The sequence below is a fragment of the Boleophthalmus pectinirostris genome, unplaced genomic scaffold (assembly GCF_026225935.1).
Source record: "Boleophthalmus pectinirostris isolate CB_2022bp ecotype Guang Dong unplaced genomic scaffold, ASM2622593v1 HiC_scaffold_18, whole genome shotgun sequence".
NCBI lineage: Eukaryota > Metazoa > Chordata > Actinopteri > Gobiiformes > Gobiidae > Boleophthalmus > Boleophthalmus pectinirostris.
In genome coordinates, this window is record NW_026571133.1 from 32,856,554 (window position 1) to 32,883,707 (window position 27,154).

At 38.3% G+C, this 27,154-nt stretch overlaps 1 protein-coding gene across 1 annotated transcript in view; it reads left to right on the top strand.

The window, feature by feature from the left end:
• LOC110166351 (poly [ADP-ribose] polymerase tankyrase-1-like) overlaps positions 1-27,154 on the top strand; it is a 113,992-nt gene that overhangs the window by 39,620 nt on the left and 47,218 nt on the right. The window contains exons 5-6 of the mRNA XM_055153653.1: positions 421-457; positions 9,558-9,633. Of these exons, the coding sequence (XP_055009628.1) occupies positions 421-457; positions 9,558-9,633 (113 nt within the window). The remainder of the gene's footprint in view (positions 1-420; positions 458-9,557; positions 9,634-27,154) is intronic.

The window sequence follows — 27,154 nt, forward strand, 5'->3', positions numbered from 1 at the left end:
CCTCCTGAGTTCAGCAAAGGAAAGCTTAGGCAGAAGAAATTTTAAAAAAGCATAAAAATCACAGAGCCACGCTACAAATATCTAACCAGAGGAGGACTTTTAGCGCTATGACAGAAGCGAGGAGAGCTGTGCGGCTATAGAGACCGAGCAGCGCATGTGCCCGTCGCTCCCCAAACAATGAACGCGCTGTGGTCGCTGCCGGCAACGCATCGTCACGGCAACCGGAGGGGTGCGCACACAGCGAGGAGGGATGGAGAGGAAGGAGAGGAGATAGTCAGGCAGAGCTCTCCGAAACCATAACAAAAGACGCACATACAGTAGATGGCGAGGGGGAGAGCTGTCCGATCATGTGCGTGTGTGTGTGGTCGGTGTGTATAAGCGGCCAGTTGTCTGACACCATGCTCTTCTGTAACCGTCTAGGTGAATACAAGAAGGATGAGCTGCTGGAGGCTGCGAGGTGAGTACCCAACTGCTTTGTGTAATTGTGTGTGTGTTTTTATCAGTCTTTCTTTCTTTTCATTCTTCTTTCTCTCTGCTCCCTTGTTGTTGCCTGCTTAGCTTCTCCAGTCTCTTTGCCATTTACCACCTTTCATCTTGCCTTGTGCTGATGATGCTTTGTTTCCTCTCCTCTCCATCTTCCCATGAGCACTTTGTGACACCTGTCCTTGTATTCGCTTCGCTTCCTTCCCCTAATCCCTGTTAATGTTGGTGCTGTGATTGGATTGCCCTAAGGTGTTATCATGTTTTTATGCTGCAAGTTTGTTTTGGAATTTAAATCATCTTCTGACAAGAATGATTTAGCGGCGATGTTAAAATTTAATTGCTAAGAAAGACCCCATACTGAATGCAGATTTCTGATATTAAGATGATAATAAAAAGCTTTTTCTTGTTCTTTTAGTTGCAGTTGTTTTCAGGAGCTGTCCAATTTTGTCCTCTTTATGTGTTTTTTATTATTAAATGAAATCTGTTTTTGATACTAGTTTCAGTACCAATTATTATTTGGATAGCTTTTTGTCAGTAACCCTAGTACAATGCAATGATGTGTAAATCCATATGTAAACAGAGACACTTGATTTATGCTTTTATTGACCTCAATAATGAGCAATAGATTTTTCTGCATGGCTATGTGACATTATTTAACCCTACATGCATGAACCAGAGAATTTTTTTTTTTTTTTTCAAGAAGTGGGAGGGGATAGGAGGTAGGTGAAAGCTGAAATTTTGCTGGTACTCAAGCTTTGAATGGAGGAGAATGCAGGAATACTCAAACATGCATAAATGGATGGAAATATAACTTTGAGTAAACTACTGATGAATGAACTCTTGTATCACACGATTTAAAAGAAAACCCAGAGCAACTGTTGACTGATAAGCTCTGCTGATATATAGAGCCCAACCCCAAATTATGTAATTTAAATGTACTACAAACTCACCCACACTGCTTTTTACCACAAACTTTTAAAGGTCCCATATTACACCAAATGCATTCTTGTGAGCTTTATGTGATGTTAGAATGTTATTACCTCCTCAAAAACCTACCTGGAGTTGTATTTTGTTTCACTCATACGAGTAATCTTTTATTATTAGTCTGTCTACACCTCCAAAGCTCAAAATGCTCTATTCCACCTTGTGATGTCATGTAGTGATAGTTTTTAAGTTGTCAGCTACTCTTTACCTTTAGTTCAGTAGAGATTTGAAATCATCCAAACGCTTATAGTGGTGTAGAGTTTAAAAACACAGTGAAGCACTTCCTGTATTACCACATGACATCACAAGATGGAATGAGAATTGTTTAAGAGAAGAACTCAGCCCAAATATGCAGGGTTTGTGTGTTAAACATGTGTGAATGAAACAAAACACAACTCTAGGTATGCTTTTGATGAGAAAGGGTAATAAAATAGATCAAACAATAACATAATATGTCCCTTTAAGAGTGCTGTGTAGTTATAATTGTTTTATCCAATTATCTCTTCTTCTTAAAATATAGCTTGCAGCATATTAGCAAAGCAAAATATTGGTGCTGTGCTGTAGAATTGAGGCTAATAGCATATACACTAAAAAGTCCAAATATCAAGCACGATATATCGACCAACCAATATATTGGTCTATTGTGATTAATATGTGTTCTTTGTTAAAAACAGAATAAACCCTTTGTATCACTGCCAACATACACTAGGCATTTAAAGCACAATCAACTACTAGTACTTCATAGAAAATGGACACCAGCATAGAGGACCTTGTGAAACATTTTAATCAAAGTGACTTTGACAGAAAAATGTATTATGTTTGTATAATGCACAATACTAATCATTCATATGTACAAAGGCAATCCTCCACAGATGAAAGATGGCAGAAGAGCGTTGGCCATGCATCTAAATAAGTGCTTGCATCCAACTTGCCACTTGGCTATAATTCATCCCTTCTATTCCCTGGGCAGTGTTCTAGTCCCACCTACCCCTCTGTTTGTCCGTCCTGTAGAGTCCTCTGTTTGTTCTCCTGAGTGCTCCTCTCTGCTTCATTTCCGGTGCCCTCTTTCCTCTCCCCTTCCCCTTGTAATTACACCGACCCATATCCTTTCTTTCCTTTTGCTCACTGCGTATGTCTGCTGTGCCTAATCCCTCTGATTTTATGTTTACTATCCCCCTCTGTGCTTCCTGTCTTCCTCCTTGGCTTTCTTCCCTGTTGCTCGCCCTCTTTCCTACAGGCCCTTTTAGGCACATAGCAGCACTGCTCCAGTCCAGCGTTAATTATTTGGAGCTCTGTCAGGCTTTATCTCCACAACAACAAACACATCCCATCTCCGTCCTTAGGTCACTGTTATGAAGGGATGTTTTTGTTTCAGTGTATTTGGGACAGCTGTTTAAGAAGATAAACTTTGCTGCTTTTTGTTCACATAACTTTGTACAGACTAAATTAAACATAATTTATTTGCTTCATTTACTACTTTAAATCAATATTAAGCCCATAGACATGTAGCTCTAACTAAAATATTACATATTGTTTTGAATGTAATTTGCATTATTATTAGGGGGTCCCTGAATGATCTTTGAGTAAATGGGGGGCGACACTCTGTAGACTTGGGTATGACTGGGTTATACAGTTGAACATTTGCTTTTTATTCAAACAGGAATAATTTGCCTTATTTTGTTTGCTTTGTTGTGAAGAGGATCAGTATGGTAATTAGTAATTTCTCACGAAATGCTGACTTGATCTTGTGATAAACCACAGCATTTCCAGTGATTGCATATTTTGAGCTGCCGACATGCTTAACAAAACTAAGATAGCACATTAGCAACAACTGTTTCCTGTTGAATGATGCACAAAATATGACATATAGTATGTAAGGCAACATTAGCCAAACCCAACAAAGAGACAGTATTTATTTATTTATTTATTTATTTAGCACTTGTTAAAAAAAAAAGTACAATTCAAAGAAACAGGTTTGACAACCAAATAGTAAAAATGTAGAATTATGTATGAACAATAGACATCATGTGCAAGGCAGTGGTAGAGAGATAAAAACATTTTTCATTATCATCAAAGATCATGATAAAAATTAAAAAGACTTTTTTTTTTTTTACACATTACATTATCATATTAATTAAGTCAAATGTGATGACCACTCAAATATTGTGTGATCATCTTAAATTTTAATTTGTACCATGGCAGTGACACATTTCAAGAAAGTCTGTATGAGAGTTCCATGATTTGCAACGTAGAGGTAGCCAGGCTGGTGCCACCTATTGCCTTCGCTCAATTTCGTTTCTCTCTCTAGCAGCAATTTTTTTTAAATGACAAAAAGTACCTGCCTACCGTTGAGCGAGCAAATTCTAATGCTGCGAGGTGAGATGGTTTCTACGAAGTGAAACCGGCTGATGAATCAGGCTAACGAAGAGGTGCAGAGAAGTTAAATAGCGTGCTTACTCTGGCACAAACTTGGAATTACTAAATGTCTTTTTGAATTGCTGAGAATGGTCTTACAATTAAAAAGTATAATTTGTGCACTATTAACATTTGTTATGTTTGGGTGATGCTAGTTGCTCATGTAGCAGACATTTGCCCCTGGAGCCATGCCTGAAGCAGACCCAACTCTGTTAGAAGTGGCCCCACTACTGCCCATGCCCATTGAAGATAGATAACCACATGCTTGTTTATATGTGCATACGTGCTGATTCAGCACATGATTTATTGAGACCTTCAGCAAAAACACACACCTGGTCAAATATACTATGCATGTAGCGGTAGTGAGAAGAACTAATTAAAACAACATATTGGCAAAGCATTCGTATCATTTTTGGGGAGGGAGATAATTGATAGTCTGACCTTGAATATTAAGCTAGAGCCATCAAAGACTTGGCAAACCAGTGCATGCTGTTGTTGTATCCTTGGGCAAGAAACTTCTTTCACATTGCCTTTTCAAGTCACAGTATGTGGCTGCTTGTTAAAGTGGAAGTGGAAGAGTGTCAGAAATATGCAAAATCTGTTTTTCTCTGCTCTCCTTTCACCTACCCAAATATCTTTACACCTGTCATTTGTGCAATTTGTCTAATGCCCTGAGATGGTTCAAAGGCAACACATAAAATGACAACACAACACTCCAAAAATCTGACTTTAATTATTGGACCTTTAATGCTACATCAAAGCCTTACCCGATTATCCTTAGCTGCGTCATAGCATCTCTCCCCTCCGTGGATGTAATTATGTGCTGCTCATTTTGGTATGTGCAGCAGGCGTATCGACCCATCTCCTCTAGTCTCTTTCAGAGGCATGTTTGTGTTGCGGGCTGAGGTGCACGTGGGCTTGGTGTGAAAGCCTGTATGTTTTTGTTGCCCCCATCTCCAGTGCAGAAACAGCAGCACTCTGGTTTGTTATTTCGTGTGGGTGGCTGAGCTCTGGCTGCCTCAACAGCCTCTCTTGTTCCATCCCTCTTTGTGGCAGGGGAGGCAGCTGGCTCAGAGCAGCACAGGGCCAGTGTATGGCAGGGTCAGGGGCCATCTTGAGTCTGAACTGTGAACTCACTGTTCCACTCTCACAGCTGAGGAGTAGCCGGGCAGCTTGACCAATGTTATTTTTCTGCCCGGTTTTATTTTGGTCTGCCTTTTTGTGGGCAAAAAACCTCCCACACATGGCTTAGTGGATGCTGTTTTTTACATTTAGATCCTCTCACCATTTGTGGACCACATCGCTTCCTCATGCTGGTGTAAAACCAGATAATAAACAAGTTCTCATGAATATTATTTAGAGGCTATTTCTTTGCATTTGAAATTACATCAACATAGACCATAGACACGATTAGCAAATCAATTTGCCATGATGGGGTCTGTGAGAAGCATCTCACAGGAAGAAAGTCCCCATACCCGAGTCCAGCTTTCTTTGTAGAGCTTGCATTTTGTGCAGTTACCTGATTAACTGAAAATGGGTACAGAAGACAGTTAGTTCTAACAATCAACTCCATGACTATGTTCACTCACAGTTCTTAAAGATTGTATTTGGGTGTTAATATTTTACTGCCATTTTATCCTCAATATGATTGTTTTAATGTACGTTTGATAGAGTTGGTTCAGGACGCAATTTTCTTTGGCTCGGGCAAGAGCTGACTTGTACATGTCTAGTCCCCAGACATTAAATTTTGGGTTTTATTGCTGGCAATTGCTCTTGACAGTTTGCTCCAGTGTTAAAAGATGGATCAAATGCAGGGGACAAATTTCTCTACAGAAGCAGTAACGAATACCTAATTTTACCCTGATTCTTTTTTATTTGGTCATAAGACTACCTTTGTAGATATTCTGTTAGATATTTTCCCCATGTTTGTACTTACATAGCCAGATAATAAACACTGGAAGAGACTGTTACCAAGAGTCTCTGCATTGACAGCAAAAAATAAACAAACAAACAAAACAAAAAAAAACACTAAAAAGCATAATCGTTAGTTTCTGTGACAGCAGCTTTATTGCATAGGCCAAATGCACAGTTGCTGCCAAAAGGTTTCCATCCTGTAAAAGAGAGCTGTCACTGGGGGCTGACAATCAGCTGACAGCAAACAAGCCAGACAAGTTTGCTCAATCTTTGATCTTACAGCACATTATCGATGAGCAAACTCACTTCATGCAGCCTTTGAATAATAGTAGGACATAATCTATTCTTATAGAGAGTGACAAAGACAAAGTAAACTTAAGTAAGTCGGCATCACATCTTTAAGTCACAATGCATATTTATAGGCTAAATGCATTGTCTGTGTTTCACTGAATGAGCAATTATCACAATATTTTAAAATCATGTAATGAATTAAACAATAATGCATTTATCGGTGGGTGATCTGTCTTGCCCAAGGATACAAGATTTTTTATTGCCATAGTTTGGATGGAATCACTAACCTTAGCTACTGCTGCTACCCCGTGAGACTGTACAATTAGTCATCCAAAAATTAGCATTTATTTTATTGACTAGAGGCGAGCTAACAACAACTCCCCCTGTTAAACATTCTCTGATTCATTACCTTATATTTATGGCTGGATGATTCTTTTCACAATGGATGAACGGGCCGTGTTACTCAACGATATATTCTGACTATCAAACATCTCGCTTAACTATTTGACATTTAACTACCAAGCTGTGTCAATATTTATCTTGTGACTTCCAGAGAAGCAAACACATAGAAAGCTATGAGATATGAAACTATAACTTGACCTTTTGTGACATTTAGCAAATTAAGGATTCAGCTGACATCTTTAAGGCTGTTCACAGATGTGGAAATCCCTAAACACTAATTTTACTGCCAGTCACTATGTTTACATGTAGTGAGAACTTTGAGTGCTCCAAACAACTGAATTCAAGTCATCTCCGCCCCAAAACCGGTTTGACCACTTGTTCCGGTCTACATGCAGGTCAATGAACCAAAAAGGTGCGGATGGGGGCTAAGGGGCATTCAGGGACGTCTAGTTATTTAACATTGGAACTAAAACTTTGCAGCTGTAATACAGATAAGCGCATCATACAAGCAGAAATAAATAAGCAACATATTTTTTTTACGTACGCCATTTGATTTTTACCCTACAAACTGCGTTATTCAAATAATTTGCTGTCTGCCATACAACTAAGCACACTGAAGATCTGCTAGGTTTTGCTTTCACTTTAGTATAGCACTCCAAAACAATGAAACAAAGATGTGCTTGTCAGCTGTGGAGGAACGGTAGTTTGTCATTGTTGCCGATCTAAAACCAGTGAGTAAACATCTTACTGCACATTTTAATATTTGTCTGGCTGTTTCTCACCCCATGCAGCTGAACGCTTCTCCTTGTCTCCAGCTAATGTAAATCATACTGTGCTGTTACATGCAATACGTATTGGATTCTCTAGATGTGTTATTGTTATTTTTTTATTTGAACTATGACACCACATACATTTTTCCAGGGTTTACATGTATTTTAGTAAATCAATTTAGTTATTTGGTTTTGCTGGCCTGTATAAACACAGTGAGTTTGACTAAGACCAAATGTTTGAGAAAGTTCCGTGCTCTTTAGGGACTGGGACTTTATTAGTACATGGCTGTTATCTAACCAACGCCATGTGGTGAATCCTGGAAAGACCTGCTCAGTAACACGGTGACTTCCAACCCTCAAGATGTTGTTGTGTTCGGATGACTCCTCTGTTTTGGCAGCTTGCAGTGAGGAGAGGAGGAAATGGAAGTTTTTGCATCCAAACAAGTTGCTCTCATCCCACAGGGCAGTTAGTCTGTGTGGTCGCTTTAATCCCTCTTTGTTTGTTTTGTTTGAAGCAAGATGTTTTACCACTTTTCTGATTCCCAATTCACCCGTTGTATTTAGAAGCAGCACGATTAAACCTAAACACAAACTGAAGTTGAAGTTGCGCTACCGAAATTTCTGGACTATAACCCGCTACCTTTTTCTCACTCTTTGAACTCTGCAGTTTAAACAATGATGCGGCTAATATATGGAGGGATTATTTATTTGGCACATAATTCTTTCATATATACGGTCTACGATTTGGCAACACAGTGCAGCTACATGAAGTTGCAACATTAGCTAGCGATGTCAGTGCACTCAGTTTATTGCCATGTGATAAAATACGTTATGATGCTAAATTAACATTAGTGAAGGGGATACATCTTACACATATATGTTAAATACAGTTGAATGCGTAAATGACAAGAAAAAACATCTCAAACTTCAGTAACTTCAGCCATTAACCAATTAATGAGAGATCTGAAATCTGCTGAAATCCTCCAAGACACTGGCATGATACAGACAGGACAGCGGCTCTTTCTGCAGGAGACATACACCGTAGAGCACAGGGAGAGACAAGGAAGATGCACAAGGAACTATGCAACACATCACACACCCTCCTTATCGAAAATACACAAAGAAATTCTTATGATGCAGCTTTTAAGATAAAGGAAATTGATCTGGCTGTCGAAGAAGGAAACAGAGCTGCTGCACAAGAGCTTGGTATCAGTGAGTCGATGGTGAGATGTTTTCGACGGCAGTGTGACGAACTGACTCAATGCAAAAAGACGGCGCTTTCAGAAGAGATCAAAGCAGACGGCCCGAACTTGAAAACGTTCTTGAAGACGTGAACACCTGCGACTTATATTCAGGTGCAGCCTATATGTGTACAAGTTTAAAATTTTGTTGATGCGACTTATATTCAGGTGCACTCACTAGTCCGGAAATGGCGGTAAACCTATTTAAGAACACTACTGATAAATAACACACTGATTCTTTTGGGAGAATGGCAACTAGATGCTGTGATAATGGATGTATAGTCAGTACCAATATTTATACCAGTATGATGATGATGAACACATTTTTTCTAGACAATAGATTGTAATTTTCAGCACAAATTAATAGTAATTTCTTTAGTATTACAATCTTGAATCAGTCCATTTATATTTTAAGGCCACTGTAAAACTATTTCTGTTTTTTTTATTTTTTTATTTTTTCATTTCTTGGTATTTTGTTTAGATACTAGTTTCAGTATCAATTACTATGTGTATATTATCAAGTCTTTTTTGTTTTTTTTCCAACTCTGTTTATAAGCCTAAAAATATGGAACAATGGACAATTTTTCCTTGCACTATATAGAAAATGGGTGAATACAGTGCATAGAAGAACAGTGTATAGTAGAGCAAAATTAAATTAAATAAAAAGCCCACCAAATTTAAGCAAAAAGCATAGAAAGGACATTTTTGTGGGAGCCTTTTCTTGGCCAAATTGGTGATTCTACAGAAACACTTCTTGCTGCTCCTCCAACGATGTCGAAGTCTCCTCCTATAAAGTCACTCTTTTAAACTCTTGTTGCCATCAGACTTACCCCAAATCACCACACATTTCAAGCCGTAACCTCCCACTGAACAAATCTTTGTCAATTTGAAACAGCAAATGAATTTTCTCAGCTTTACCCCGCTCCTTCCCCCCGGTCTCACATTGCTTATCTCTTTCTTCCTCATTTTCTCTCCTATATTCTTTAGCTCTGGAGAAGTGCTAATCCTTAGTACCAGTTTCTTTTTAAATGTATTTTCCTTGTGTATGTCATTGCAGGAGCGGAAACGAAGAGAAGCTAATGGCCTTGCTAACTCCCCTGAACGTCAATTGCCACGCTAGCGACGGACGCAAGGTACGCTCAAAACTCATCTCTTCTATTTAACAAGGGAATTCAACCTTAAACTAATGTGCTTATTGGCAGCTTTGGGGCCTTGGTTGTATGAAATAATCGGAGCCCCTCTCTAGAAAGCATTAGCACTCTATCCTGGCTGTCATTCATTAAAATAAATAGAAGGAGACGCAGACCCTTCAGCAAATAAATTAGCACTCACCGCCGAATAATAGCATTGCGCGGTAACACATGAAATGTTGTCAAGCTCAGGGACAGCTCTTTCAGATGGTGAGGAGGTGAAGGCTGCGCTAAATGGTTACAGAGGAGAATTGTCTCCTATCATTGGGTATTCATCTTTTTTGTTTCCATTTTTATAAAGGTAAAAAGTAAAGGCTTCCTTTTTTATATCCTTACTGGAAGTCATTGTGTCTAGGCAGGGTGTCACACTTTGGAGTAGAAAGTGAGTTCTGAAGTGAGTTTCACAGCCAACTAGTTTCAAAACATGTGATTAGCGCCTTTTGCAAATAAACACTCAGCTTTGCATGGGGACCACTAAGAAACATTCAATTAATTGGTTTCAAATTAAAATGCAAATTGAAAAATTCTTCAAAATAATAATTTCCTCCCCTAACACCTTTTTCTATTCCTGCAGGTCTCATCACATTTCAGAATATTCCAAATTACATTAGCATATTATTAAATCAGGATAGTCAGACTGTTACTGGTACCAAAAACGTGCTCATGAAATAAGTACCGCATAGGATAGAATGTGATGCCAAATGTAGTGTACTGTATTTCATATATATGCAATATAGTGTTACAGCACAGTAATGACAACCAAACTATTTTTAGCAGGACTAATAGAGGGATTAGCTATTCTTTAGCCTTTTACTCAGCTGATTAAAGTTTTAATTTAAAGGGCGGCAGTAATACAAAAATAGCTTTTGATTGCTCAAATGTAGTGTTGTTAAAACAAGTTTGAAGCTGCACTGATTGCGTTCTGTATGGTACCAGATGTGTGCATGCTAATACCTCTGTACAGACCTGATAAGCACAGCTGCTAGCCACACCAGCAGCTTGTCTTTCCCATCCTCCGGGCTCCCCACACCAAACGTCTTTGAGGATCACTGGAGATGCCTTCACACAGACACAAGTCTTTCAAATGACCTTCTGGCTCTGCCATCGGCTGTGAATCTGGCTAATTTTAGAACAAGCAGTGGTTAGCTCTGTAATCCGAACGTTTATGCACCAGAGGCACAGACTGGGATTAATACAAGAGGTGCCTTTGCAAAAGTGGCTACTCTGCTTTGAGAACTTTTTTAAAGAATACTTTCTAACTCCTTTTGCTGTTGAGCCACACACACTTTTTTCTTATCACAAACTATTATTTTTGTACTTGACCGTAATGGAGTATAAGAAAACCATAAAACACTCTGCTATTCACTGGAGTGCACATTTCATTGCTATTGGTTAAATCCACCTGTCATTCACTCAGAACTTGATAGAGGCTAACGAATAGAAGGTGTGGGTGGGAAAAACGTGTCTTTGAGCATAGTTCTGCATTCCAGAGAAAATATGTGAATCACATGTCATACCATATCACCCAGCCCTACTCTGAAGTCAAGACCAGCTTCACTACTTTCCTCTCTTCATGCTGTTTATTAGGACTTACTCTTCCCACATCTTCTAATGTGTTGGGATAAAATTAAAGATTCTTTTTAAGCTCTTCCGCAGCCTTAATTTTTAATGAGCTTAATATGTGCACAAACCAGGAAGTATCCAAGAGTACTTTGATCATGGGATTTAAAAGCGAGGCACTATCTTGGGCACGGCTCCAGTGATGGCGATGTGTTCGTGGGTGTTCGTCGAAAAAGCCACTTAATTAAGATTCACCGAAGTGTACATTTATTTCCTGTGCTCCGACGCATGTAGTGAAACATATTGAAGGGGGTAAGTGAAGTAGAATGGGGACAAATGACTGCTCCCTGTCCACATGCATGTTGCTTTAACCTGCTGGTAATTACTCGGATGTTGTTGCTTGGAGAGTAGCCATAATTAGACTAGGTTTAGCTATTAGCTGAAGCTGCGGCAAAAAGCTATTCTCGGTCTCATTAGAAGGGTAACTGTGTAAAAAAAATGTTAGACATACTAAATGAAATATGAAGCGACGACGGTAACGGGGAAAAATCTTAAATTACATCCCGCTCACTTAATAGAAATGATTTCGTTTGGGCTGCACTTGATGTGTCCTGGGGGGGATCTGGAGAGATGTAGGTTGAGTAGCAATAACTCAAAAGAAAAGCGCCCATTTCCAAGTTTTCTATGTTGAAGTAGTCCCCTCAGTGTATACCTTCCTTAAATAAGAACAAGATTGAAACAGTGGTGCAGTCGTCTGTTGAATAGTTCCCAAGACCCTAATAGATGTTCTTGAGTGTGTTTAGACCAAATGTGGTTCAACATATAGCTTAAGGAGTCTAGTGTAAGGACTGGTGTGACTGTACACAAAACTGTTGGTGAGTAGTCCCTTGACACTAATGGCCGTTAAGTGAAGATCTCTGCTTCAGTGAAACTAAAATGGAGTGTGTGGGCCACCTGGTACAGAGGTCAACATACAATGTTATGTAATGCCAGCTACCAGTAGTGTGTTTTCTGATCAAGCTGTTGGTGTGTTCTGTAAGTAATGCAAACAAAAGTAACACATCGTATTCTGCATTGATGGTAAATCCTTCCAAAATCCACGGGCAGTAGTGTTGGTAGTTGGTAGTGTTTGCCCACTGATCTGAAGGTTGGCAGTTCGAATCCCGCTCTCGACATAAACGTCACTGGTAGATTTGTCAAATCCACTGAGTCACACTGAAACAGCACTTTATAAAAAAGTGACCAATGTGACCAAATCAACTTGACTGACTATTGAGGAAAGCAATTTAATATTTTTGAGTCAAAATTCTGACAAAAATGTATTTTGTTTTATAAAAATGTTTATTATTTTTATTATCATCTGCAGAATCAGAGTATTGTCATATCTTATCAATAATGTGTGTTGTGAGCAGCACATCATTGGTGCATTGTAGTGAGTTCACTTATCATCCTCTGTATTTGATTGACTTTTCAGCAAAATTTTTTATTTTGGCACTGTATTCTTAAAAAGCAAAAAAGCTTCTTGTTTAGATGCAACAAAACCATGACAAAATTCTCTCAAAGTATCCACTTTCCAGTTTATTATCCACCAAAGTCAAAGTGGCTGTAATTGACGCGTTGCTATAGTAACTCCCGGGAGATCCAGCGCACTGAAGGGAGACTGAAGCCTGTCCTCTCAGAGCCTCTCACATAAACGCCATAACAGCCTTGAGGAGGATCTTGCTCTGTGATTATGGTACTCCAGGGCTGTTGATGATGCTCAACCCGGGCTTATATCCATCATATCACTGTCAGATTCGTAATTGTGGGGGAACATCCGTCTGCTATTATCAGCGCAGGTGGCCCGTCAACGCTGCGCTACCCCGGGGAAAAGCATGTCATCTCAAATCCTTTTGGAGATGCCCACAACTAGTGCAATAGATTAGTGGCCACTTAAGATTTAACCGTCCGTGAATGGATAAATACAACAATATTGCAAATGTGAAACTTCCAGGCCATACTTGACAACCTCTAGTTCTCTCCCCGTGTCGGTAATATTGCATAAACGCTCAGATGGAGCGCAGTAAGGCATGGTTGAGGGGGTATATTTTCACGCCGTTGCAGTGTTATCCTGGTTATGGGCTGTGATTTGGGTTGCATTCAAAGCAGAAGAAATTACTGGGTTCCTAATTAATTCTGGAAGCATAGATATGATGAGGGAGAAGTTGATGTTCTTTTTGAAAAACACAAAAACAGATCAATCAGAGCTAGCCAACTTGGGACCGTGTCATGCATTATTAAGTTTACCTGTGGAGATTGTTTTCAACTTCCAAGTGATGGGCTGGCTTTTTCTGACAAGCATTGCAATGGTGAATAGATGTTTTATAGGATTTTGTGCACATTTTAAACTCATCCAGGGGAATTAACATTGAATATTGAAAAGTGATATGGATTGGTAAACAGCGTTGACAGTGTTTTTACATAATACGATGGGATATTTAAAAATGTATATTACTTAAAGGTGTACTGTGTAACCTTTCTGGTAGCGGGTCCACCACTTTGATTCCATGCTTTTTGTTTTTTTTTTCCCCTGAAATGATCTACACTATGGCAAGAGACATCACCAGGCCAAATTACAGGTACAATCTGTGAAAAAGTAGACCTTCTCACACTAATAATGCATGCTTTTGCAGTAGTTTTGAAAAATGAAATAAATAAAAGATATTTTTATAATGCCATAATGTGGAAAATCCCCCCAAAAACAACATGCAACAAAAATAACATGCCCACTGGGACAAACCGATTGCAGGCCTTCCACCAGAAATGTTACACAGAGCACCTTGAAGTATAAAAGTTTTACGCTGCATTTAAAATAATTCTACAGTTCACCCCCAACTATGATATTTAGAGATTCTAGTAACCTCAAAACGTCCACACTAGTATGTATTCGAGTCATTTTCGTTGCGGATACAGTGTTCGTTCACACTAATCCGATTGAAAACAATCTGGTGCCGCCAGCTCCCACCAACACATTTGAGTACGGATCTGATCTGGCACTGTGTGGATGCCTGAAAACTTTGATACGCTGATGTAGATCTATGCGCCGCAAAGTAATTCACCGCCAAAACACTAAGAGGCTAGAATATATGTCCATTCATATATACAGTCTATGCGTATGACCTGCAGACGTATAATCTCTGAAAAGTTTAACATGAACCATCTCCAACACGATAGAATCACAGAACACACTCACCATTAGCAGAACATCCCTCTGTCACAGCAAGAACACATATATTCCACTGAGTCGTGTCCTTTAGTCCGACAGAAGCTAAACCACATCAGCGCACAATAGCGAACTGTTTTTGAACCCTCAATTTATGCAAATCAGCCATGCGGTTTTAAGTTTCATTTCTGTAATACGTAAACAAATATGCTCAGAGCTGTGTGGATAGGAAAGGCTTGCGGACACAGAAACAACGTGTCTGGACGCAGATCGTTTCCGATACGGTGATACGTTTCAGTGTAAACATACCCTGAATTATGAAGGGATTAGGAATGGGGTGATCGCCAATCACAAGCCAATTATTCATGATGCTTCTCTAATAATTGTCTTTGCTTGGAGCACATGTTTTTGCATTTTGGATCTATGTTTTTCATAAGGTTTTATTATTGCAGGACAATGTTTTCATGTCTCACTCTGGTGTACTGCTGTATTTTTAGTTTATAGTTTCCCCAACAATAGTTTTAATACCAGTAAGTGCTTTGTGTGCTTATTACATATTGTAGATCTGTAGCAGGGGGTTGGCTGTTATTTTTCCCAAAGGACCTTAGAGAACTGGGGACTTGACTGATATATTACAAAGGTCTGAGTGAGTCATGTATCCTTATAAAAGCATGCTATTGATACAAAAACATTTCCCATCCAGACTCTTGAAGAAATGTTTTCTCTGCTGCTGGTAAATTGATATATACCTGATTTTGCTCATAAATGTACTACTTCTTACTTTTAGATGGATGTATTTGGATAGCTTAAGATATTTTCATATTTACTTACAGTTAATATTCTGTAGTTGACCCATTGGACTTTTGTTTTCCAGATTTTGAGCCAGCTGATCATTTTGTCTCGTGTTATCTTAAGGTTATACTGTCACCCCAACAAATAACCTAAAAGAAAACAGCCCTAAATACAACCGACTGGTAGAAAATATAAAGCATCTCACTGCTCACATAAAAACAAAAACTTAACCTTTTTGGACAAAACTCTTGCGTGCACCAACCTGTTCGGTTTGTAGTCGAGGTGGTACTCAGATACTTTTAGGTCCTGGACCACCTCAATGTCCTCCCCTTTTATTGTGACTAATCATTTCCTTGGTCTTCAGTGACTCAAAATACCTTGAAATACTTTGAAATATACACCTTTTTACTGTGAGTGGGGACTTCTCTCCACAGATCTGACCTGACCTGAGATAGTAAATTCCATACTGTGGAATATTCCAGGCAAATAAATAACCTTTAATCTGAGTAAATACACACAAACTGGCAACACATGATACACAAGTTAAGCATTATATTATCACAAACCAGGATCTCTTCTTATTCCAGTTGAGAATGGTTGTATGACTGGGCACTGGGATTTGTGCACATGCTCAGATGATTGCAAAGCCATTGGAGTAGGATATTATTAACCCAGCGGAGTGCAGAGCCCTATCCAGATGACTGTATTGAAACGCTCTGCTTTCTCCCACACACAGCTCTTTCAAACTTTGGCTTGTTTCCCAAAATGTTCCGTTCTTCAATAATTTCCTGAGTTCTGTGTTATACTTCGGTTTCGTCACTGTCAGAGAATATGTTTCACTTTTCAGATCTCAGTTGACTGTAAACTGACATGTATTTCCCATTTTTTTCTTTGAGTTTCTGTATGTTTCTGCAGGGAGAGTCTCGGCACCCATTTGCGCTCTAGCTGGCAAAAACATCAAAGAGCAAAGCTTGGATAGAAAATTAGTCGCTGAGAGAAAAATGAGGAAGGCATTCATTGAAGTCTTGTTTAAATGTTGATTTTTAGATTTTTATCCTGCTGAGAGCAACATTGTCAGTGCTTATCAGCAGATGTAGTTCAAATGTGCCCAAATTAGTTGTAATCACAACCTACATAGCGGCAAATTATGCATCACTATTTGAATATCCAAAATGTTTTTCCTTCATTATAAACAAATCTGGAAGTGTACAGCTCAGTTGCTGTGGATTTACAGACATTTTTTTCTATTTGAAGCAGGTATTAATATAGGTTATGTATCGTTCAAAGATATTTGTTTTGTTTTGCTTGTATGTATGTATGTTGTTCTGTTAACTACATACAACTCATATGTTGTCAGAGTTGTTCAAAGGTTTGCATGGATACATTTAAAGCTACCATTCTTAAGTTTATTTGATTTGTTCCACCAGTAGATGGCAGTTGTGAAATGTATTCTCCCCTAACCACTCACCTGGCCCTTGTTCAGGCTCACCTGTGCTCTCTGGTCTTCTTCAGCATCTAGTGGTGTTATGTGAGAATGCAACGTGGTTGGATTGGTTAGTCTAATTACAGATTGTAGCTTTAAGATCAAGTGTCTAAATGTAATAATGTTAGAGAATAGATCCAGATTACTGTGTGTGGAATCTAGGTGAAACTGTTATGCCTTGTTTGAGGTTCTTATTAAAGGTGCACTATTAAACTTTTCTGCTGGCGAACTCTATGTAGACAAGCACGTGGTAAGAGGAATATTGCTTTACGTATAATATTTTACAGTATAGCATTAAACATATTTATCTTTGCAGAAACAAATGTGTGACAGTACTAGACAAAGTTACAGATCACATCTGTGGGGAGATGAGTCAGCTCATAAGAATACATGTTTTCCAAAGTATTTTGAGTAATATAAACACCTGCAATTGAATATACAGGATAGAATTGTTTCAAGCCATACTGTGGAATATTGTGGCCAAACCAATAACACCTCCATGGAAGCAAGCAGTTGGTGGACACTTCTAGAAAAGATACACAGGGCATCTTTTTAAATATACAAATATATTTTTGGATTGCATGATACATAAGCAGCAGAGCGTGGCTTGTTAATCACCTCATATAACGATGCATTTTATCCTCTAAAGGCTGTATAAATAGACACCTGCCAATGCGAGTCTGACTTTGCCAGCTCAAAACAAAAGTGACAGATGTTCACAGAGCTTTTGTCATTCCTCAAAAATCAATAGTTTTATGCCACTGTACACGGGTTGTACTGTTCTCCACTGTTCTGTATTTCCAAGTTCAGGTTATTTTCATTCCACGCTGATGCCCTCTGTCGATTGGGGTGCCTGTTCTCCTGGGACATTAAGCTCTCGTCTGTCGTGGTGTCATGGCAGCCTGATGAGTGCGCACATCAGGCTGGAGGACAGTATAGTGCCTTTATAGTGCGTAGTATAGTCTTGGCGTGCTTTCTCTCCTGTTTACAAATGTCAGGCATGTGCACAAGGTCACTGCATCTGCCGTAAGTTCTGCTTGACAGCACATTTTTCACTGCCACCGGATTTGGAGATTATAGTTTGACGTTTTCTAAGCCAAACATTTTGAGCTGCTTTTGCAATAGTTAAAGGTCCTATATTGTGCAAAACTTTTAGAAATGTCACAATGTTGTTACCTCCTCAAAAACATACCTGAAGTTGTGTTGCTTTCACAGATGTTTGAGTAATCCTTTATTTTTAGTCTGTCTTCATTGCCAAAGCTCAAAATTTCACTTTGTAATGTCTTGTAGAGGTAGTTTTCAAGTTAACAGCTACCTTTTACCTTTTGTTCGGTAAAGATTAGCAATTCCAGACCTGAAATGATCCAAATGTTTCTCGTGAAGGTGTATGGAGTTTAATAACACAGTGGAACACTTCCTGTATTCTCTGTTTGAGTGAAGAGCTCACTCTAAATATGCAGAGTTTGTGTGTTAAGCATGTATGAATGAAGCAAAGCACAACTCCAGGTATGTTTTTGATTATGATACAACATTATAATATAGATCAGACTATATCAACCTATCGTTTAATACATGATAGATGGAACAATATTTTTTATCATGTCCACATGGTCTTTGTACTACAGGGAATTTTTGGGAGGTTTTTTTTTTTTTTGGATATATGATAAGATTTGATAGCCAGGCTGGCGCCACCTAATGCTTCCACTCAATTTCATTTCTCTCCAGCGACTAGGTCAGGAATCAAAATACAATAGACGGAAGTACAAGTTCGGGCACCAGCCAGTCATCGAAGAGTGATATATTCAGTGTTGTCAACGATTCCCAAGAGCGAGGATTTAAAGCCGTAATAAAGAGAATGTTTGGTGAATTTCATCAAGGGGAAAGACGCTATTGCCCTTCTTCCTACAGGATTTGGGAAAAGCTTAATATACCAGTTAGCCCTGTTAGCGGCGCATTACATACCTCACGACCAAATGGCAGTGATTGGTTAAATGATAAAAAGTACCCGTTTACCGTCGAGCGAACGAAATCTAAGGCTGTGAAATCAGATGGTTTGTACGAAGTGAAACGAAGTAAAACCGGCTGATGAATCAGGCTAAAGATCTGAGCCGTTAAAGGTTGAAATTACATCTTCACTCATTACAGATACAAACGAAGTACTAAAGTTTTTCATTCTGCTTTTTATTTATTGCATTTTTTTAGAACTATATTGTAGATTTAGAATAGTTTTTCTGGTTTAAGTCATCTGTCATTTCTGCAGCAATATATCGTGCTTCAAAATTTGTGACACGTGCCTATTTAAGCAGTCATTCCATGTTTGAGTAGGCTAGGTGTTCTCCTTCTTCTTTAAACTCTCATCTTCACCAGACTCTTTCTCATCTGGTCATTTCAGTGCTTGTGCCAATATGATACTAGCAGCTAGTCACATTTACACTGCTTCACACTCACACTCTCTCAATAGTTTTCAACAGATGGCGCATCTACTGTAGTTAGTGTTGTAATTACTTTTCTATTTCTTTCTTTATACATTATTTAAAGGCGCAGTTCTCAATTTGCACTTAAAAATGTAAAAAACAGAACTAGTTCATTATAAGCTGTTTGCAGCAGTCCAAACCTTTTCCTCACTTCCCTAACACATTCCTATATCTTAATTATTAACCGCAATAAGTTTATAAGGGCTTTTCAAAACTTTCAAAGACCAGCACATTGCTTTGCCATCACAGTAATGCTAACAGTAACTAACATGCTAACTGTGCTGCCTTCTTGGTTGACAAATGATAAAAACAATTAATTCGATCAGCAGTCAGCATACAGTGGCTAATGCCAGACAGTTTGAATGAGAGATTCCTTTGGGAGCAGTATACGTTCACCTGACCTGTGTGTGTTCTTTTGGTCGCATGCTGAGAACACACTCTGTATCTGTTCATGTTCATTTTATACAAAATATCTTACTTTTTTGTGAAATCAATTTTGACTTCTACTAATCGACACCCCAGATGTCACACTGCCCACACTCCCATTTCCTAATTCCCATTTCACCTGGGCAAACAACTTGGTGTGATATTCGTGTGCAACTTCTGCTCAGAAAGTTGTATTTATGATTTATTTCACACCACATGAAAGCGGCATAAGAGCTGCTTTTACAATAGATCTGAGTCATACCACGTCCTGTGCGCACTGGCCTTCACTGTCAAGTGCCTTTGAAACCTAAAATAGCTGATTCAAGACCCAGCTCTTTTAAATATGCTCTGTGCGCCTTGAACTTCCAGGTAATTATTGGTTTATATGTTTAGAATAGATTATGTTTAGAATGTAGGACTGTTTCAGAGTGCACATTGTACAAAATTCTAATATTTGAGAGAAGACAAAAATATGAACAGATAATCTAATAAAAGAATCTTATGCATTTCTGCATCATGTTTGTAGAGTCTTAAACAACAGGTACAACAAGATTTTACAATACAGACAATATATAATATATGTTCTTTGCAGAGGGCATTCTATTATCAAACTAATTGCGGCCTTTGCATTTTCATAATTGCGTCAAATCAAATTGTGATTTCAGTAACAATGAATCATGCAGCCCTTGCTGACAGTTAACATCTTTTATATGTTCTAAGAACTACTCATACTTTAAGAATATATCGCATGCATGATTGACAATGTCCCAATTTCTCGAGGAAGCCACCACTTTATGAAAAATCAATTTTTAAACAGCTACTTTGCACCATTTTAAAAGTTGAGTAGTGTGTTGGAAAGAGCTGTCACTTCTCAAACTAACAGATAATTCATTCAAACTCATTGAGATGCAGCTGTAGCCTGGCTCTGTGTCCATATATGCCTCTGCATCTGATTATGAGAGGGATTTGCATGTGCACTTTTACTTTGAAATCGGTCAGCTTTCTTCCCTGTATTCAAGGGAGGAGATTTGAAAAGAGTGGCATTTTAACCACTAACAATAACACTTTCTCCTGGGAGAGTTTTCTTCAGAGGATGGCTAGCTGCTCAGATAAATCTACATAAATGACATATGATTATAACCTCTGGCTATTTACATAAAATCGAAAATGGCAGAGAAAAGTACAGTTTACTTTGTATCTTTTACAAAGGAAAAAAGGTGTTTTCTGAAGACACGCTGAAGTTGTTTTTTAAAGAATGTTTACAATTAAATCAATGTCTCTAAGTTGCATATCAGGCAGACCTAGCAGAGTTTTAATGCTGTGGTTAAGCCACAGTCCCTGTTGCCTGTCCCTGTAACAGACTGCAGGTACATCTACATAATGACATATAAAGCTCCTTCCCTGAGGTGCTGATCTTAAAAACTTAAAAAAACAGAACTAGTTCATTTTTAAAAGTTTGTAGTCCAAAGTTATACCTCATGTAGACCAACTCAACGTCAGACTCGTCTCTGCTGTATGGCCATTTCACACGTTCTATTATATACATTCAAGACGAAGACATTGTAGAAGACGCAGAAATATTCCTTAGACACTCCTCAGACACTCCTCAGCTGGACAATCCTCTCCCTCTCCTCCTCTACTCATCTTCCACTCTTGTGCACTCTCTCCTCTGCTCATCCTCTACTCCTCTACTCCTATATTTGCTGTCCTTCTTTGTAAATCTTTGCTTTTTTTCCCCTTGGCATTCAACAAGTGCTCTGCAGCAGCACATCGTGAAGTGAAAGTAGGAAAGTAAAGTTGTACTCTGACAGAGGGGCTGTGTGCTGGCTTTTGTACACATCCCATGGCTTTAGTTTATGCGATAAATTTTGAATATGTCCAAGAGAAACGCAAGCAGTACTACCCACTAAGTTTTGACCAACTAAGATGGCCAGTGTTGTTGTCCATTTGTTTTTGGTCTACCAGAAATGAGCAAATTAAAGGTTCAGCCCTTGATACAATAAAGTGCCATCTTGTGTTTATCTTCTGTGTAGCTATAAACAGGTGGTTCAAAATCATTCATACCTTTACGACATTTTGCATATTTTTGCTGCAGTTATGCAGATTGGAGACGTATCACAGTGGTGTAAACCAACTCATTTAATTTGAACACATTCTAATTGTTATGCAGACGCACAGGTCTCGGTGCGGAGACGTGACGGAGCTGATGTAAATGAGGGGTTATTCTCACTAACCTTATGCATTCCGAGCATTCTGATTATTCACAATGAGCCTATAAGCACTTTTCTCAAGTTTTAGAGACCAGTGTGTGTTGTGATGGCAAATTTCAAGAGCTGCCTATACAATAATGTCTGTAGTGGGAGGAATTTTTTTCTGAAATATGTGAGAAAAATCAGGTAAGTCCTTTAACATTTCAGTGTCATTGACAGCTAAATGACTGAAATGAAGGGCAAAAAACATTCAGAAATTGAAATTGTCAAACAATATTTTTGTTTGTTATTATTTTATTTACTTGCTTATCGTGAGTGATAGAAAATCAGTGTATTTTATTCAATGCTAAACCAACACTGGGATGTCTTTGAAAACCTCCCCTGAAGTTGGTCTGTGCACTGACGAGCCCTTCCCTTTAGAGAAGTGTCAGTGTGCATGTGTGCCAGACTGAGCAGACTGACTGATGCTGCAGATATCAGTATGGGACGTGTGCGCACGAACGGAGATGAGAGGCCCTGGGTTATTTATTTTGACGCTGTTGGCTGACCAGAGCAGTCAGCAGTCTTCTCCACACGTGTACGCCGCTAGAATGGAGCACAAATTGGATAATATGTTTATTGATCGGGCCATCTGACACGCTTCGTCTTGTTAGCACCTGCCGAGCTGACCTGGGTTACAACATGTTTATGTATGCTGGTGGGTTTTTAAAATACTGTGTGATGAAAAATTGCAACCGAGCTTCCTTTTTAGTGTATATTAATCAATCAGCCTTACCTGTCTTAGTTTTAACATGGGCTGAATGGTGGGGTGGAAAGTCCAGGGCTGTTTTTTGGTCCCAGTCTGCCCCTGAATGCAGGTTGACATTGTTTGACATAACAGCAAGAATGACTCTGTTTGATTTGACCAGATTTGTGCTCATGGACACAAAAAGTCTTTACTTGAGAAAGACAAAGCAAAATGACTTGAGTTTAGTGTAGAGACAGTTTCAGCTGTGGTCATCTGGACACTGTTTTTGGGATCTAGGCTGTTTCGATTCCCATCCAGAAGCTGATCAAATTGAAAATACTTCTTTAGTTTTGAACCACTCCTGGAAAAATGAAGGGTTATACCATCTTGAAGTTTAGTGCTTTGCATTTCCAGTCTATTTTTTTGCAGTTGCAACTAGTCACTTCCTTTAATTGACATGTTCAGTTCTGCATTGGTACATTATGTAACTTTTCTGATGGAAGGTCCGTCAAATGCTTCTTCATGGAGATGTTTTTACTTTATCTGGAATGTTTCACTGTATGGAATTAAACCTTTCTATCTTCATGGAGAAGCAACCCCGCTCATGGTCAGAATGACGTTTTTTCTTGGTATTTTTGAGTGATAAAAACATTTGTTATTGAATAAATGTAAGGTAAAGCTGTTTAATGTCATATTGAAAGGTTACACAGGGCAACTTTAAATAATTGTCTGAGAAGTAATTTGTTTCTCGAAATCAAAAGCAATTCCCTCACAAAGACAATTAACAGCAATTCATTTTTTCGGTCAATAATCCAAGCAAGTTTCTAAGTTGTGCAAATCACGTCCCTGATCTTTTTTCTTCTGCAAGATGTGGATACGTATTATTACACTAGCATAATATTTCAGCAGCGCAATGAATGAAACAGTAATGTCAAACCTAATGACCTTTGTGACTCTGGTTTTTGTCAATAACCTTTGTCACCAACAGCAAAGTGGAAAAGAAAATCGCTCACAATGTTGCTTAGTAATTATTACCCTGACACGAGCAATGACATTTTCAAATTACTTGTTAAGTGCAGTGACCTGAGGAGAATAATAATTTTTTCACAATCTAAAATTAAGAGTAACCTTTCAGAAAAATAACAGACCCAACTTCTGTTATGATTTTATGGCATTTGTGATTTTCTTTTTGTTTGGAATTTTTGTGAAAAGATGATAAAATGAGCGAAAAGTTCTTCTGAAATGTCAAGATAAAAGCAAAGCCTGTAACTTTTTTTGCTTTCAGTTGATCACTTTACACAAACCTAAAAATAACCAAGGCTACAACTACAGGTGGCAGTTATATTGGAAAATGGATAATATCACAGTTATTGCTCTGGGGATGTGTAAAATCAGAATATTAAGTATATCATCTAGAAGTAAAACTGAGTAAAAATAAATAAATAAATGAACAGAAACATCTAGTGATCTTCCCAACAAGACTTTAAAGTAAATGTATGGTACATTCATGTTTTCGCTGATACTTGGAAAAAAAACAACAAGATAATCTTTTTGTCAAGATCGCTCAACCCTAGCTTCAGCAATAAAAATGCAATAAGCCTTTAGCATCACTGATCTAATTGGTCTATAGCAGTTTTATTATATTTGTTATAATTGTAAAATAGAGATATTATATAGTATTTTGGTTAGTATTTGGCAGCTGTGCACATCAGATTTGGACTTCAGTTGGAGACTCACTTAAATGACATAATGATAAAGAGAAAATCAAAACACTCAAAACAACACAGTGCAAATATGGACACATTACACCCTCACTGGTGTCTTGTTACTAAGGCAACTGCTGTCAGCTAGCAGTCACCGTTGTCATGGGAACAGCTTGACAGCCTCGTAAAGAGGAAGTGAAGTCGAAGATGCTGTGAAAGAAATATCCACAAAGCCCTGCACAAAAGCTCTAGGGAGGCTTGGTGTCCAGATGTATAGATAAATCACTGACCTTGGAAAATTATGTTTTTGCTGGTTGCCAATGGCCTTTTCACTCACCACAAATTACTCACTCAGACATTCATACGCAAGTTGGTTGAAAGATGGAGTTGGGATTGAACCACTGACCTTCCAGTTATGAGAATGCCACTGTACCACCTGAGTCACTGTCCTGTACAGTAGCAAAATAGGACTTATGATGCTAGCACAAGCCATATAAGCTACCTTCTAACTCATTAAATCTCAACACTGTTATCGACATTGTCATTTTGCAACTATATATTTTTAACAATATATAAATATAGTATCAGTATTTCTTTTATTGAACTTGCCCTTTGCCCCTCTCTGCTTCCTCCTCTACACATTCTGGTCCCTTTCATGTATCCCTCCTTCATTCCCCTTTTCTGCTGTAGAATGGTGTGCAGCTCACTGAAGGGCTTTTAGATGATTAAAAACAACAGAGAAGGTTTTTATAGCCATTGTTCACCAGTGCCCTCCCAGTCTAAGGCCTGATTGCATGGCTCTGAAATATGACCTGGCCTCTCTTGGTTTTCCACTTTACAGAAATGGATTTGGTGGCAAAAATGTTTTTTCAAAAGCAAATTTTAGCTATATAAGTATACAAAATGTTTTATAAAACCTAAAAAATGTGCACTAAAATATAACTATATAAAAATTATGTATTTATATTCTAATAATCAAGACTAATGACTAAAATGATGTTTTAAAGATTATCTGCAGTTATCTCTCTTCATGGAAACGACCGAGAAGCCCCACCAATCCAAGTTACAGGTCTGAACTGTGGAATTAATATTTTTTCAAGGTGTATTGAGCAATAAAATATTTGGTAATAGTCAGTCAATCAAAGGGACATTCCTGGCAATGCAATAACCTCTCCATGGAGACAAGCAAGTGACTGATTTCCCAGACTGAATAGTAAGTTATATTTAGAGATTCTTACGGCATATTTAAAACACTTCATGTCTTTATCCTGATTGTTGATAAATGTGATATTGTTCCTTTCTAAAAAAAAACCAAAACAAACAAATATCTGTTTTGAGCACCATGTTGTAATTTCTAAAATGTATGAATGTGGATTGATGCTTTCACTCATGTAATAAAAAAATATTTGTGGAAAGACCTGAAGACTTTCAATTTAACATCTACAACATTTTGGTCCATTGCAGATGTGTAAAGCCCTTTGGTCTGTCCATAAAGAGTGTGCTAGAACAGGATTTACGAGCTCTGGGAAACCAAACCAGAGGGTCTTTGTGATTGCACCAAGGACTGCTCTTGCCATTCACCCAAGACCACTTCAAACACTGCTCGCTTGTCCTTGGCCCATGTCGGTCAATTTCACAAGTTTTGTAGTAGTGCTAAGTTTATTTTTTAAGAAGTAGAGTAAAGTAAAGACATTGGAAATGGCACATAGTAAGTCTTATATGTACTGGATTGCAATTGACGTTTATGTGAATTAATATGTTTTTCTGTTTCTAAAAAATACAACTATTTTGATTATAATTTTCACTTTCTTTCCTTTTTACATATACAGTCAACCAGAGCCAAAATGAGCCAATTAAAAATGTTTTTAATTCTGCTTGTGGAATAGCTTGAATGTTCACTTTGTAACATTTCTAATAAAGGGTCTGCCACACGCATGTCGCCACAGAGATGTTATTACTTTATCTGGGATCATGCATAATTCAGAGTTAAACTTATTCATCTCCATGGAGACAAGCCGTTAAATACACTGGTAATTAAATAAAGTTACTGTTTATACTGTGGAACATTCTAGGAAAAGCTATATCATGCTCATGGACACAAATGGAGAGCCACTTTCCACCAATAATATTACACTGTGCTCTTTTTTGGTCCTAGATTACATATATATTATTATATTATATTAATGGTCCTTTAAACCATGTTATAAGGTTGTTAACTCATCAAAATACCTGGAGATGTGTTTTGTTTCATGCACAAATATTTTTGTATCCATTTATTATTAGTTTGTCTACATCTATAAGCTCAAAAGTTTTCAATCTAACGGCTACCTTTTATCTTTATTCAGTTGAGATTAGCAATTCCATGGCTGAAATTGTCCAAATAATTCTAGTGAAGGTGAATGGAGTTTAAAAACACAGTGGACTACTTCCTATATTAATACATGACATCACAGGGTAGAACAGAGAAGAACTCAGTCTAAATATGCTGGGTTTGTCTGTTAAACATGCGTGAATGAAACAAAATGCTCTGGGTATGTTTGTGATGAGGAAACAACATCATAACATTGACCAGAAAAAAGCGTAATATGAGCCCTTTAATGGAATCTTGACATTTGTGTAACTATAAAACAATTAATAAACTATGAACTGTATTATGTAAACTTTAATATATAAAATGAGCATATGGCGGTTATAATTAAGTTTCTTCTGGAGGCGCTGTTATGAGTTTGGGTCAAGGGTGTGTGAAAAATCCAATAAGTGACCTTGTGAGGTGGAGCTGGGCATGCACATACACTTCACGTTCCTCCCACCGAGATGACAGATTGCAGGGGCGTGGCTTAATCTACCCAGGCTGACCCCGACAGTGATGCAACCCTGCATGCGGGTG